Raw genomic sequence first — 13,129 nt, forward strand, 5'->3', positions numbered from 1 at the left:
GAACCTCCAAACAAGCTCTCAAGAATAAAGTTTTAAATTTAGATGCCATTAAATTTTCTATCTTTCCTTCTATGGCTTTTAATTTTAATAACTTGCTCAAAAGTTGTAAAACTCTTCTCCATATTTTCTGAATTATTTTCAATATTTAGGCCACTAATCCATGTAGAGGGGAGAGAGCTAAATTATAATAGGGTGAGAGATTAAAGTTATAATAGGGATGGCGATACAGGATACCTGGAGGATAAAAAACTTAGCAACCCCTGTCACTTGTGGAGAGGGTGAGTTAGAAGTTAAACTGAGGCACAGAAGGGTTAGGTAACTAGTCTAAGCTTACGCAAAGTTAGTGGCAGAGCCCAGCAATATACTTCGCAACCCCTTTTCATAATTGCTGTGCCCTAAGGTTTCAGACATCTAATGAAAAGGAAGAGCATTATTTCTCACAGGGCACGGCCCAGCTGAAGTTCAAACATTAGACTGGTGGTTAGTAGACTTCTACGTAAAGCACTACATATTTCCAACGCCTTTATCTCAAACGCGGGAAAGTGACGCTGAGAGAGGGGTCTCCCCAGCAAATGAGGTCCAGCCCACCAGGCCAGAATCAAGCAACAATCGCCCTGGGAGTTTCCGAACCCGCAGAACCTGCTTCTTCCCCGGAGGGAGGAGGTGGGAGGGGCGCTGGCCCAGGCCCCGCCCCCGGCCCCGCCCGCCCCGCCCCCGAGCGATCGAGCGGTGCCCCGCGCACTCGCGGGGTCCGCTGCGGCGATGGGGAAGGCGGCCGGCGAGGAGGCTTTCTTCCAGAGGGGCAGTCTGTTCTGGTTCACGGTCATCACCCTCTCCTTCGGCTATTACACGGTAAAGGCAGCGAGGGCAGCGAACGAGCGCTCCATTGCACGCAGGGCCGGCGCCTGCGGGAGGCGAAGGCGGCGGTCGCGCAGGCGCAGTTCAGCGCGGCCGCTCTCGGAGGCGCGGGAGCGACCTGCCCGGAACGGGACGCAGGCGCACTGGCCGGCCCGCGCCCCTCGCCGGCGCTCCGGGCCCCGAGACCGGCTCCTCAGGCTCTCCCGGAATGGGGGCGGGGGCGGGGGCGGGCGCGGCTCTCCACCCCGCGGCTCAGTGTCTTCACCTCCCATGATGGTGGCGGCCAGGTCGGAGGGCGGCAGGGCTGCCACCGCCTACTTCCGCACCGCCAGACCCTGGCCCTCGCTGGTCACGGCCCTCGCGCTCGGCTATTTCGCGGTGAGGCGTGGGGGGCGGGGCCCGGGTGGCCCTCATTGGGTGAGGGGCGGGGGCGCGGTTCTGCGCCTGCGCTCCGGGCGGTTGCCTAGGTTACTGGAGTAAGCGGAAGTTCTTGGGCTCACGGGTCTGTTTCTACTTAGGAGGGTTCCAGCCTTTGCATCCCCTCCGCTCCAGGGTTACTACGGTTTACCGGAATCTCAGAACCCAGGAAGCCAAGGTTACTGGCTGCCAAGTCAGAGCAGGGCTTCCGAAGCAGAATCTTGGGGCAGTTAAAACTGCTTAGGAAACAGAGATAAAGCCCTGGCTAGTTTGGCTCAGTGGATGGATCCTTGTCCTGAGGACTGAAGGTCCCAGATCGATTTCGGTCTAGGACACATGCCCAGGTTGTGGGCTCCATCCCCCTTAGGGGGCGTGCAGGAGGCAGCCTATCAATAATTCTCTATTATCATTGATGTTTCTCTCCCTTTTCCTTCCTCTCTGAAATCAATAAAAACATTTTTTAAAAAAGAAAACGGAGATAAAGCTAAAGGATGGGTGAGACTTAATTGGTAAGGAGGGATAGAGAGGATGTAATCTGGAACCAAGGCAGATGATCTCTGATGAGAAGAGGGGTGACTTGTTTGACAGTGCATTTCTAAAAATAGGTTGGGGACTGAGTTGGTATAATTTTGAATGAAGGCAAAACTATTTGGATGTTGCCATGTAGATGCTGGTGATTGGGGATTGAAAGTGTGTTTGTCGTGTCCACAGTGTGTGTTGTGAAACTGGACCACCTTTGTCCTGATTTCCCCATATGTAAAATAGAGGTGTTGAACTGAAAATTTTCAAAGGTGCATTTCTGTTCTATGATTCTGCATCGCTGATTAGTTAGAATATAGACTGAGGAAAGCTTGAAGGCCTCAAATTGGGATATTGTGGATAGATGCTGCCCATTCCATTCCCCTTGGTTTGGGAGAATGGAGTGATATTTTATGTTTTACTTAAATTTTAGGTGTGTAACAACATAACAGGAGTAGTAGTATTGCTCTTGGCTGAATATGAATGGAACAATACATTTTGGACCTATTGGGACTTAATTATTCTCAAAAGCCTACGGTGACAGAGGTCACAACACAGAGACTGAGGGAAAGTTGCTAAGATTGCAAAAACCTTATGTGACTAAGTGGTTGCTGTGAGCACTTCACAAACCTGATCTCACCACTTTTCCAGTGGATCAGTCCCAGTTTTAGACACAGAAAAAGTGAAAGGAGGCGATGGGATTGTAAATTAAATGGAGATCTGTCTCAAGCCATAGTTTCTGCAGCAAAGAAACAAGTCAGGACAGATAAACTCTTAAAATGTGTTAGTAACCTGTATAAATTAATGTTTTAATGGAATTCATTAAGAACAGAAGCCATCCAGCCTGGGCACTGAGTCTGATAACCACATAGTTTCCTCAGAATGAGTCTCCCACTAGGACAGTGTTTAGGAAATAGAAGTCAAGATGTCTCAGATCACATTTCTTGGGTCTGTTCTTACTGTAGAGTCAGGATTATTTCCTAGCCTCTCTCAAAAATAACCAGCATTTGCTGGTTTCAGTGACCTAACAGGTATCCTGTGCCTCTGGTTCTCTTTCAGTGGGTTGTCTTCTGGCCTCAGAGTATTCCTTATCAGAGCCTCGGGCCCCTGGGCCCCTTCACTCGGTACTTGGTGGACCATCATCACGCCCTTCTGCGTAATGGGTAAGGAGGGCTGCGGAAGTGGGGTGCGGACACTGCCGTTCTAGTCCCACTGTGGACCTGGGAGGCCTGCAGTGGCCTGTAGATATCTGAGTGGTGTGAGTTCACAGTAAAACATTTTTTTTTTTTAAATAAAGGTTTTTGGGTTAGATTTCACCAGCAGATAACCATCACCTTAAACCTGGCTGACTTTTGTTCCAGGTACTGGCTTGCCTGGCTGATTCACGTGGGAGAGTCCATGTATGCCATGGTATTGTGCAAGTAAGTGTGTGTAATAGGTACTTGTTGCTTTGCGCTCGGTATCTAATTTGAGAGCAGCCACATTTAAATCATTCATGGGCTTGTAGACTGAGAGCATTCTCCGGATAGAGTTGAATCCCCACACCTAATGCTGGGCCTAGCCCAGAAGGAGTACTCAGTAAATATTTAATGAATGAATTTATTTTACTTGTGATAGCTCATCAGTTATTTCGTTGCTTAATGTAGATGATTTTTCTTATGTTTAAAAAAAATTTCTGTGTATGGTCCCCTGAAAAAAGAGCTTAGTCCCTGACCAGGGCTGATGATTCTCAATCCTAGTTTTACAACTGAGCCACCTGAGGAGCTTTCTCAAAGTACACAAGCCTGGTTTCCAGACCCACAAGGTCCTGGCCTGCTTGGCCTTGCTTCAGACATGGGAATGTGATTGCTACAAGCTCCACAAATCATTTTGGGATGCAATGCAAGCCAGAAGCCCCTTGATTAAACTCCACTCAGCAGATGCCAGTGTAGGTTAATACTGTGTGAAAGTATTAGAAAAGATTCTCTTTACATTTGTACTTCACGTAGCATATACGTGAAAGGCGGTGGAATGAAAAAGGTGTTGATGCCAAATTGCTATGCAGTTGATTTTTTTTTCTGGTCAAGATTAACCGTCACTTCTACCCTGTTTCCCCGAAAATAAGACAGTGTCTTATATTAATTTTTGCTCCCAAAGATGCAGTAGGTCTTATTTTCAGGCGATGTCTTATTTTTCCATGAAGAATACGGTACACATTTATTGTTAAATGAAAATAAAGGAAATTTATTACCTGTATACGGTACGGTAGTACGGTAGTTGTCAACACAAACCAGACAAATTGTGAATCCTACAGTATCAAGAATTTACTCATTTATTCAGTGACAATCATGTCATCATCTTCTGGAACATCATCATAACAATCCAATTCCTGAATTTCCTGTGACTCCTTTTCTTTCAGAATCAGTGGACCAAATCTCTCATGTTTAGCAATAGCATTCTGAGACAGAGCCTGGGGGGGGGCGCTTATTTTCGGGGGGATGCCTTATATTTCACTCAGAAGGAAACCTGTAAGGTCTTATTTTCGGAGGATGTCTTATTTTCGGGGAAACACGGTATTATTGCTGTACGAGAGACCTGATGCACGAAATTCCTGCAAGACTAGGCCTTCCTTCCCCAGCTGCCGGCACCAGCTTCCCTCTGGCACCTGGGACCTGGGCTTTCCTCACAGAGGGAGGCCCCATCCACCCACCTCAGCTCACCTATCGGTGGCCTGAGCCTCCCTCTTTGGGGCAGTTTGGAGGGCCCTCCCCCATCCCATTGATCACCCAACCAGCCTGTGGCCTGGGCTTCCTCTGCTGGGCAATCATGGGGCGATGATCAGGCCTCCAAACAATTGCATTGCACTCACTTTGGCTGGCCTGGCGCCAGTCGGTGTCATAGCACGGTCCTGGATGGTCGTCCAGAAGATTGTCTGGATGGTCGTTCCACTCTTCGGCCATCCAGTCTAATTAGCATATTACACTTTTATTATTGTAGATTATTTCTAAAAGTGGAAAATGTGATACTTTATTACTACGGTGTTTTAATAATAAAAATAATAATTCTTGAGTACACACTTGCTCTGAAGCCATCCCAGTGCTGTTTAACCTATCCAGTCATCAGAATCACGTGAGAAACAGTTCTGTGGTACAGCTAGGCAGTAGCCAGGCTGCTTCCCGGGAAAGCGTGTACCATCCTAACTGCACAAGGAAAGTGAAAATAAATGAACTAACCATTCGAGTTAAGAAGCTGGAAGAAAAGGCAAAATAAACCCAATGAAAGTAGATAGAAGAGTACAGTTAAAAAAAAATAGAAGATAATGACTCTGTGAAACCATAATATTAAAACTATTTTTTCTCTTAAGGTCTAAAGGCATCACGAATGGTCGGGCTCAGCTACTGTGGTTCCTGCAGACGTTCCTCTTTGGGATAGCCTCCCTCTCCATCCTGATTGCTTACCGACCAAAACACCAAAAGCGCACTTAAAGGAGATCTCCAAGCCTCTCCCTGCACTGACATCCAGCCTCGCTTTTATCTGGGGGCGGTGTGTTTACTCCCCTTTCTGGAAAGTTACGACCTTCTGGTATTCATTATTTCATATTCTCTAGTTGGGTTTGAGTAGATAACAGGAAAACGTTTAACTTTCCAATTCTGCAGTCTAACCTATTGAGCAGAGTCCTTCTAGCTACCTTCTCGAAGGCCTAGGCTGTGTTGGTGCTCTCTCCCGCCATCTGGTGTAAGCCACGTACTAAATTTGCTGGTTGGTATACCTGTGCTCCCATCCTTTGACTAAAACACCTTACCCATACCATCTCCATCTTAGCTGATGAGGGGTTGCTTTTTGGTGAGGTAAGATATTTCAGAGCTAATCGATGGAAATCCAACTCCGATTTTGTAAAAGCAGGGTCCTCGCCAAGGGAAATAATGACAGTAGCATTAATGGTGCCAGGAACAATATGGTGCATTATTGAATGAAATGGACTAAGGAATAAAATGCTGTGAATTGTCTCTCCATTCAAATGCTGTATCTATATGTCAATTTTGATATGTTGTCACACCTTTCATCCTACCTTTTCTCAAATAGACTATTATAGGACTGTCTGTCCAGCTCAGATAGCAGGGTATTTTTCCCACAGAGAAATACAGGAAGCCCTGGTTGTGGTTCGTGTCCTGCTTGTTATGTTTAGAGAGCTGCCCACAGCCCACTTGATTTCACACACACTGAGCCACAGGCTGGCATGAGAGTCTCCTTTTATTGCAGGATTACTCTCTGGTTTCCATTAACACTTAATTTAGCTTATGATACAATCTACACAGAAGTGAGAGGAGTATTCTGACTTTTTTGTTGTTGTTATTGACAGTATTGCAGATGTCTCCCATTTTCTCCCTTTTTGCCCCCTTCACCACCCTCCACCCCATACTATAGCCTATGCCCATGGGTTATGTATCTACCCTGTTTCCCCGAAAATAAGACAGTGTCTTATATTAATTTTTTTCTCCCAAAGTTGCGTTAGGTCTTATTTTCAGGGGATGTCTTATCTTTCCATGTGCTAGGTCTTATTTTCGGAGGATGTCTTATTTTTGGGGAAACACAGTATGTTCTTTGGTTAATCTCTTCCTCTCCCCTCCCACTGCCCCCACCCCTGAGATCTGATATTCTGTTCCATTCATCCAAACCTCTGACTAGTCTGAGTTTTTAAATGCCAAAAGTATAAAATCCTGCCATCTTATTTGGGGCATTATCATGCCTTGTAGCACAAAATGATCTTAGTGGACAAATGGTGCCGGTCCTTCCTTTTACAGACCCATGGATGCATCCCATCCAGGTGAGGTAGCCATCGCACAGAGGGGCCAGCCTCTCACTGGGCCTTGTGTTTCTCTCCTTCCCAAACCACAGTGGTGTCATTGCTTTTGAACTATTCAATGGACAGCAGGTACTTAGAAGTAAGTGTGTGAAGCAAAAAATAAACAAACATGGGGACATCTTGGCTTTGAATGGCGGTCATAGTGGTGATACAGAGAAAAATCTTTATGATGAGTTTGGATGAGAAAAGGCTAGAGGCATTTTGGTGAAAGTAGCAGGATAGTAAGAAGCCAGGCAAATTCCTTGACAGGAATAAAGAAACAGGTGAAATAATTAAACAAGGCCAAACAATTTGAGCAATTTACAGCCAGCTAATGAGTCACAAGGTTTTATCTCCCCTAACCAAGGATACTTAGAAGCAAATGGTTGACACATTCCAGACCATCCTGGTCCTGACCCCTCTTTTAATTCTTTAAAAATAAAGCTAACCAGCCGAAGTCGTTTTGGCTCTGGATAGAGCGTCAGCCTGCGGGATGAAAGGTCCCTTGTTCGATTCCGGTCAAGGGCATGTACCTTGGTTGTGGGCACATCGCCAGTGGGGGTTGTGCAGGAGGCAGCTGATCCGATGATTCTCTCTCATCGATGTTTCTAACTCCCTATCCCTCTCTCTTCCTCTCTGTAAAAAAAACAATAAAATATATTTTAAAAATATAAATAAATAAATAAATAAATAAAGCTAACCAGTCCAATGGTTGAACATTGACCTATGAACTAGAAGGTCACAGTTCAATTCCTGATTGGTTTTTAGCTCAATCCCCGGTGTGGGGCATGCAGGAGGCAGCAAATCAATGATTCATCATTGATGTTTCTCTTTCCTTTTCTCTCTGAAATCAATAAAAATATATTAAAAATAAGAACCTCAAGCGGCTAAAGCTGCCCAAGCCTGGCATCTCTCCTGCCTCTTCTCCAACCTTGAAAAAGTTACCAAGGACACTAGGCGATGAAATAACTCACTTTGAGCCCACTAAAGAAATGCAGAAATCACTAAGAGTCCAAATAGATAATTTAATATCTTAATGTTATTAGCATAAAACATGCTTGTTTTGACTGGGTTTACAGAAAAAGTTCATGTTATCTGTCATATGCCTTAAAAATTTAAGTGTATTTGCCAATGCAAAACCAAAAATCCTGTTTTTAAGAGTTATGAAATATATTAGTAAATTTTGCAATCTGAAAATACTAATTACTTTTTGTTGTCACTAAAAATTAAGAATTAATTTTAATTCTAAGAATTAAGTATTCTAATTAAGTTAGAAAAAACTATGGCTTTGATAATTAAAAGTGTAAGTTATGGCAATATATTTGTAAGGAAATAGTGAAAAGATAGTTATATCTAACTCCAACTAAAAGGAACTAGGAAAGTCGCAGAAGGATTGTGTACATCACAGAACCATTCCAGACTATCTCAGGCCAGACAGGCCTTGGTTTTAGTCCTTGCTTAATGACATTCTTGAATTTTTTTTTTTTTTTTAAGAGGAAAGAGAAGCAAAGAGAGACATTGAAGTAAGAGAGAAACATAGACTGCCTCCCAGACACTCCCCTAGCAGGGATCGAACACACAACCTGGATTTGAGCCCTGACTGGGAATCGAACCCTCCACCTTTTGGTGTACAAGATGGTGCTCCAACCAGCTGAGTCACACTGGCCAGGGCATGACATTCTTTAAAAATAAAACTAACCAGCCTCAGTAGTTCGGCTCAGTGGATGGAGCTTCTGTCTGTGGACTGAAGGGTCCTGGGTTCAATTACAGTCAAGGGCACAGTCCGGGTGGTGGGCTTGATCCCTAGTGAGGGGTGGGGGTGTGCAGGAGGCAACCAGTCAATGATTCTCATCATTGATGTTTTAATCTCTACTTCCCCCTTCCTCTCTGAAATCAATAAAAATATATATTTTAAAAATTGTAATAAAAGTAACCAGAAAATAATCCCTGAAAATAATCTATGCACACATTTTGATAAAGTAGCATATTAAAGGACACACTTAAAAGCTAATTATTCTGTTAAGACCCTCCCCTGAGACCTCTCCTAGGATTCCCATTAGCCAACAAAAGAAAGCCCTCAAGACAAGGACCCACAGCAGGCTCTCACTAGGGCACACCCACACCTTGTATATCTGCTGTATTTCTTCTAAATTCTACGGGTCCCCATGAGACTTACAACCAGGGGATTAGTGGGCAGCAGCAGCTCGTCCCGGGCTTACACCCTGAACCTGTCTTCAAGGCCCCCATTTTCTCTGATTCTCTCCTGTTGCTTCTAAAACCTTTCTTTGTTGCATTCTAATAAACATACTCTCAAAATCACCTGGACTATTTTTGTGAAGTCTTTCCTACACCAAGTCAAGAACCCACACACTACCAGCAGGCCCAAGGCAGACCCTCTCTGGGCCCAGACCTTGTCCGGAATCAGAAGTAACTGTGGAGGCCAAACTAAACTGTTTTCTTACCCACTTCCTCCTCCCACCCCAAAATAATTGTCAAGAACTGGTATAATTTGGAAGAACAAGAAAGGATCACTAGAAAAAAAACACCAAAAAAACTCCCACAAAACTAATGACCTCACAACTTAAACAGCAACAGGCCAGATTTATAAACTAATACTATTTCCTACACTCACCAAGTTTATTACTTGGCAATCCAAGTCTAAATGTGTTTTATGTCATGGTTTTAAAATGTGTCTTGGGTTTAAGAGGTTATGTTCCTATTTTAAAGGTTATATATTCTGCTAAAAAAAAGTCTTTAGCAAAACACCTTGCCGTCTGAGAGCCTGTGTGTGTTTACATGGAAAGTCTGAAATCACAGACGTTATATCACCCACCATTGAGGTCAGAGTACAGAGAGCAATCATATTTTTATCTTTGCCCCAGCCCTTCCTGGGGCCTCCTTAATTAGTTATTTAGATACTCAAATTTGGCCAGTGGGAGCCCCTTCAAAGTGATTCTGTGTCCTTTTGAAATGCCTTCATCAGTTTTTGAGTATTTTCAACGAGTTGTCATTTTCCTGCCCTGGACCTAGAATCAGCCATTTCCCCAAGCAGTTTGGCTTCCTTTTACTGGAGAAAAGTATTTTAAAACAACATCTGTGTGTCCCTTGTTGTCAATGGTGTCATTGCTTAAATATTCAATGCACAGAGCTGAGGATGCACTTTTTTTTTTTTTTTTAAATCATGAATTGACTAGAGGCCCAGTGCATGAAATTCCTGCATGGGTGGGGACGGTTCCTATGCCTGGCTGGCGATCAGGGCCGATCAGGGTCTTCTGGCTGCCGGCCAGGGCCTTCCTTCTTTCCAAGCCACCCCCTGGTGGTCAGCACACATCATAGTGAGAAACACCCAGTCGAACTCCCAAGGGGGCAATTTGCATATTAGGTTTATATATATACTGTGTTTCCCCGAAAATAAGACCTACTTACAGGTTTCCTTCTGAGTGAAATATAAGGCATCCCCCCGAAAATAAGGCCCCCCTAGGCTAAACATGAGAGATTTGGCCCACTGTTTCTGAAAAAAATGGAGTCACAAGAAATTCACCAGGAAATTTAGGAATTGGATTGTTATGATGATGTTCCAGAAGATGATGACATGACTGTCATTGAATAAATGAGTAAATTCTTGATACTGTAGAATTCACAGTTTGGTTTGTGTTGACAACTACCGTACTACCGTACCGTATACAGGTAATAAATTTCCTTTATTTTCATTTAACAATAAATGTGTACCGTATTCTTCTTCATGGAAAAATAAGACAATCCCCTGAAAATAAGACCTAGCGCATCTTTGGGAGCAAAAATTAATATAAGACACTGTCTTATTTTCGGGGAAACGGGTAGATACTGACACCTTGTAATTCCAATTCTTCCCACAAGAGAGCATTCTTCCTCTCCTGTGTCTCCTCCCAAGGGAGAGCTGTAGTTGGAACAATGTCAGTGTATCACTCAATCCTACAGCAAGCACAGAATAGCTTTTGAATATCTCAGTTTGCCAGCCAATATTACTATGATCTATACAAACTTTCTTTGAAGTTCTTTCAGTTTTTACAATATATGTCATAGGAGTTATAGTTTTTCCCCCCTTCTTTTTGTGAATATGCTATTCATTGGTATTAGGTTTTAAGTTCGTTTGCTAATTTGTATTCAATTTTAGAGTTTTCTTTTCCCTCCATCCTTGATAATTTTCTCTTATATCATTTAACATGGTTCTTACACCCATCAACAAGGTTCAAAAGACAGCACTATATCAAAAGACATCAGAGAAGTCTATTCCATCCTCTGTCCTTTCAGCTCATTCACACCCACTGCCTACAGGCAACCGTACTTTAAAATCTCCTGCTAACCCGGAAAACCCTCTCCAAATGTAGAAAAGAAAGAACAGTTTTATTATTGAATAAGCATAAACCAGACTATGATATATGTCACAGGCAAAATGTTTGCTAATGAGATTGCAAAGGCAGAAAGAAATATCACCCTGTAAATGGCCAAGCAGATACCAACCATTACATACATGTTCTCAAGATAAATGGTAGAGCCCTGGCTGGTGTGGCTTCATTGACTGAATGTTGCCCTGTGCACCAAGAGGTCACTGGTTCAGTTCCTAGTCAGGGCACATGCCTGGTTGTGGGCTTGATCCCCAGTATGGAGTGTGCAAGAGGCAGTCAATCAATGTTTCTTATTAATGTTTTGCTTTCCCTTTCTCTAAAAGCAATACAAATATATTCTTAAAAGAAAAAAAGATAAATGGTAGCTAGTCCTCCTGTAGTGTACTTGGCAAGATCATTTTCTGTACATTCTTTCACAGTTGCTCCTAAACTCCCCTGGTAATTGAGTGTCATCTGTATTATTTGCTTCCATCTTTTTGTAGTTAGAGCTTCAAGCAAAGCTAAACTCCCACTAGAGAGCTATCTTCCTTGGTATTTACATCTCAAGGAAAACATTCCTGGGTGTTAAGAGATTTATTTAGCTTTTATATGTTTTTCATGCATATCAAAGCGACAGGGAAAGGACTTATAAGCATGGTTTCTTCCATTTCATGCAGGTCGCTGCAAAAGATAAGAATTCCTTTTTTTATGGCAGCATAGTATTCCATTATGCTGAGTGAAATAAGTCAGTCAATGAAAGAAAAATACCACATGATCTCACTCATTTATGGATAATAAGGAACATTATAAACTGATGAACAAAAAGATAGATACAGAGACAGTAAAAGAAACAGACTGTAAAATTACAGCTGGGAGGGTAGGGAGATATGGGGGAGATAAGAGATCAACTGAAGGACTTGTATGCATGCATATAAGCATTACCAATGGACGAAAAACTCTGGGGAGGGAGGGCATGTATGGGAGTGGGGGTGAAGTGGGCATTGGTAAGGTATGTACACATATAATACCTTAATAAATAAAAAATGGGGGGGAAATAAAGAAAAAAAAGTATGGTTTATTCATAAATACAATTATATTGTTTAATATGTTATACTAGTGGCCCAGTGCACAAAATTTGTGCACATTAAAGGGGGATTAATTAGAGGAAATATTTTAATATTGCTATTTGCCCTTTCTCTTTATTCAGAGAATAAAGAAAATTAGTAAAATGTATATGAAAACCTTCCTCCTATCAGAGTCTGGGGCACACCATGGGACCCAGAGTCAAATCCCCGCCCACACACAGCAACTCAGAATCACTTGAGACCCAGACCCAGCTGGCCCCACCCTCATTGTGCGAGATCCAGACCCCTCTGACTCCATCCTTGTCAAGCCCTCCTTGGCAGGGGACACAGCCTCAGGTCACCGTCAAGCCCCGCCCTTTGGAGGATGCAGCCTCAGGTCCCCTGGCACAAGCCAGCGGGAGGTGCAGCCTCAGGTCCCCAAGCCCAGGGCTAGGGTAGGGGGCATGGCCAGAGATCCCTCGGCCCGGTGCCAGGGCAGGCGATGCAGACTGTGGTCCCCTGGCTCAGCACTGGGGCAGGAAGAAAACCTTGAGATCCCCTGTCAAGCCCCACCAGGTGGGGGGCGCAGCCTGAGGTTCCCTGGCCTGGTGCTGAGATGGGGTCCCCTGTCAAGCCCTGCTGGGCATGGGGGTGTGTGGTCTGAGGTTCCCTGTCAAGCCCCACCAGGTCCCCTGCCCCAGCCCAGCACCACGCAGCTCAGGTCCTTGCTGATTGCTCATTAAGGCTTGTTAGGGGAACTCATCCTCTGCTGTGGGTGCTGCCATCTTTTGTGAGGGTACGATGGTCAATTTGCATATCTCCTGCTTATTAGATAGGATTAGTTACACGTTATTAATATATCATCCTATGGAATAAAATGGTAATATGCAAATTAACCATCACTCTGTCACAAAGATGGCAGTGCCCACAGCCACAAAATGGCAGTGCCTGGAGTCCCCCAGTCCTGGGGGCAGGCAGCTGCTGAGAGCAGGAAGCATGAGCAGCCTGGCGGAATGCTTGCTTCGTTGCCACAGCAACAAGGCTAGTGTTCCGCATCTGGTCATGGATGGGCATCTGGGCCACAG

The 13,129-nt window shown here is 44.2% G+C and overlaps 1 protein-coding gene and 1 long non-coding RNA gene across 3 annotated transcripts; both read left to right on the forward strand.

The window, feature by feature from the left end:
- Positions 1-689: 689 nt before the first annotated feature.
- Positions 690-5,786, forward strand: TMEM254 (transmembrane protein 254). Of its 2 annotated transcripts, none has more exons than XM_036438071.2 (4): positions 690-852; positions 2,854-2,957; positions 3,156-3,215; positions 5,138-5,786. In XM_036438071.2, exons 1-4 carry the CDS (start codon positions 763-765, stop codon positions 5,256-5,258), a joined length of 375 nt encoding a protein of 124 aa, XP_036293964.1. In that variant the 5' UTR covers positions 690-762; the 3' UTR covers positions 5,259-5,786. The 2 variants fall into 2 exon arrangements, with proteins under 2 accessions (XP_036293964.1, XP_036293963.1); XM_036438070.2 differs by lacking the exon at positions 690-852 and adding an exon at positions 1,075-1,236.
- A 557-nt stretch (positions 5,787-6,343) lies between these two features.
- Positions 6,344-6,900, forward strand: LOC118719088. Its single transcript, XR_004988031.2, has 2 exons — positions 6,344-6,671; positions 6,704-6,900. It is a non-coding gene; the product is annotated as an uncharacterized LOC118719088 (long non-coding RNA).
- Positions 6,901-13,129: the final 6,229 nt, after the last annotated feature.

The sequence above is a fragment of the Pipistrellus kuhlii genome, unplaced genomic scaffold (assembly GCF_014108245.1).
Source record: "Pipistrellus kuhlii isolate mPipKuh1 unplaced genomic scaffold, mPipKuh1.p scaffold_m20_p_15, whole genome shotgun sequence".
In the NCBI taxonomy this organism is placed as follows: Eukaryota; Metazoa; Chordata; class Mammalia; order Chiroptera; family Vespertilionidae; genus Pipistrellus; species Pipistrellus kuhlii.

Excerpts from the sequence above, each read along its gene's own strand:
- TMEM254 (XM_036438070.2), top strand. The coding sequence starts at position 1,129 with ATGATGGTGGCGGCCAGGTCGGAGGGCGGCAGGGCTGCCACCGCCTAC. Across the intron at positions 1,237-2,853 it reads TCGCGCTCGGCTATTTCGCG|TGGGTTGTCTTCTGGCCTCA; the intron begins GTGAGGCGTGGG and ends GTTCTCTTTCAG. Across the intron at positions 2,958-3,155 it reads CACGCCCTTCTGCGTAATGG|GTACTGGCTTGCCTGGCTGA; the intron begins GTAAGGAGGGCT and ends CTTTTGTTCCAG.